At 40.1% G+C, this 1,842-nt stretch overlaps 1 protein-coding gene across 1 annotated transcript in view; it reads left to right on the top strand.

Moving 5' to 3' along the window:
• itga8 (integrin, alpha 8) overlaps positions 1-1,427 on the top strand; it is a gene marked incomplete at its 3' end in the record, with an annotated part of 60,744 nt that extends 59,317 nt beyond the window's left edge. Inside the window, 3 exon segments of the mRNA XM_014024916.1 lie at positions 866-997; positions 1,087-1,200; positions 1,326-1,427. Coding sequence (XP_013880370.1) covers positions 866-997; positions 1,087-1,200; positions 1,326-1,427 — 348 coding nt within the window.
• Between the last annotated feature and the right edge of the window lie 415 nt (positions 1,428-1,842).

Here is a 1,842-nt window from a genome sequence, read left to right as displayed (position 1 = left end):
GTCCTAGGACTGTTTTTTTAAGAAGTACATACCAAACTTGAGTAAAAAAAAACTTTAAAAAGTGAATTTTGCATAATAGGTCCCCTTTAAATACTGAGGTTTTTTTGTTTTTTATCGGTGGCAGACAAGGCTGCATCATGTGCTGCAGAGATCCTGGTTAGAACAAACATGTGACGATCACGTCTCAAAAATATTTCAATGCTGTAACTGTGGTTCTAATTGATTATTCGTTTCTGTTTACATAACCTCACTCGTGTTTTAGGTAGTTTAACTAAATGGAACTGTCTTTTTAAATAAATAATGGACGGTTCTTGTAAACCTTCTGTTGAACATGTATTGAAATTAAATGTCTAGCCCACCGCCTTTCATGCCAAAGTTTTAAACTAGAATCATTTTTCATATTGAGAAATGATGAAACCACTTTGGTCAAACTTTGACTGTAACATCGTGTCTGGATTGTGTGATTTCAATGACTCCACATCAAATCTTAGCTCAGTATCAGTAAAACTCACTGAGTTGTTGTCATGTTTTATGTTTTTTTGTTTGTTTTGTTTTGCCATCAAATCAAGTGTTGAATATTTTGTTCAGAAACTACTACGAAAAATTTTAGCTTGCTAACATCGCTAGGCTATGGCGGCCATCTTGAATCAGATTTAGATGAAAATCTGATGATTACTTTTTGAGAGTTTCAATAAAATCCATCAATATTTTTATGTTTTTAGAAAATATTTAGCATTTTAAGTTACTGCAAAATCGAAGTGTGGTTCTGTGGAGAGGTTGCGAATATTTAGTATCTTACCTGCTGGAGATGGAACTCAGTCTAGACCAAAATGAATAAATAATTTCATCTCCTTGTTCGTATCAGGTCTCCTCTCTGCAGGACACACCAGAGCTGTTGGGTTTCTTGAGGAACAGCAGCGATCCCCCTCCTCCTCCTCCTCTTCATCGCCACAAACGATCTGTCAGCACCGCAGAGAGTTCCAACCCCAAGACCCTGGTGAGCCTCGCACGTGTTTCTCAAAGGAAAACAACCTAAACTGAATGTTTGTCAGTGATTCATGGGTGCTGGATGTCTTTGTTTTCCAGAACTGCACCAACATCTCCTGTCTGAAGATCACGTGTGTGGTCGGTCGGCTGGATCGGGGTCAGAGTGCCGTCGTTCGGATCCGATCGAGACTGTGGGCGCACACGTTCCTACAGGTCAGTGGATTCGCTGATATTTATTGAATTATTGTGTTTTTTTTTTACATCCAGAGGAAGTCAGCTTAAATTGGTCAAACTTTCCTTTTTTTAATTTTTATTTCAATTGTGTTTTTATCTCCAAGCGGCGTAACAATCCCTACATCCTGAACTCCACCGTGTCCTTCATGGTCATCACGGTGCCGTATCTGGTCCAGCCCTCCACGCTGTCTCAGCACACAACCTCGGTAAGAACCGGAGCCTAAACTCTGTCCTGATGTCCGCCTCAAAGAAACACATCAGGCGCTTATCAGCTCCACGTCGTTATCGACCTGCTGCCAAACACGACAGGCGGCTGTGCTTTTCCACATCTCACAGTTAGCAACACATCTCATCAACTAGATGGATTTTAGTTCAACTTTTAGAAACTAATCACCGAATGAACGTCCACAGCTGACGAACTTTTGGAGTTCACCAGATTCAAAATGAGCGCTACAGCTCAGCTGTTACCGGTCTTTGTGCGTGGTCAAACTGCACATCCTGTGACTTACAAGGTTCACGCAGGGGCTTAAAAAGTCAAAAATTTGAAAATCAAAATTTTAGACTTAAAAAAGTCTTAAAAATGCCCAGACCCAAGGTCTTAAATTTTATTTTGTCTTAATT

This window comes from Austrofundulus limnaeus, unplaced genomic scaffold (assembly GCF_001266775.1).
Source record: "Austrofundulus limnaeus strain Quisiro unplaced genomic scaffold, Austrofundulus_limnaeus-1.0 Scaffold446, whole genome shotgun sequence".
NCBI lineage: Eukaryota > Metazoa > Chordata > Actinopteri > Cyprinodontiformes > Rivulidae > Austrofundulus > Austrofundulus limnaeus.
This window is presented reverse-complemented; position numbering and strand designations above follow the sequence as displayed.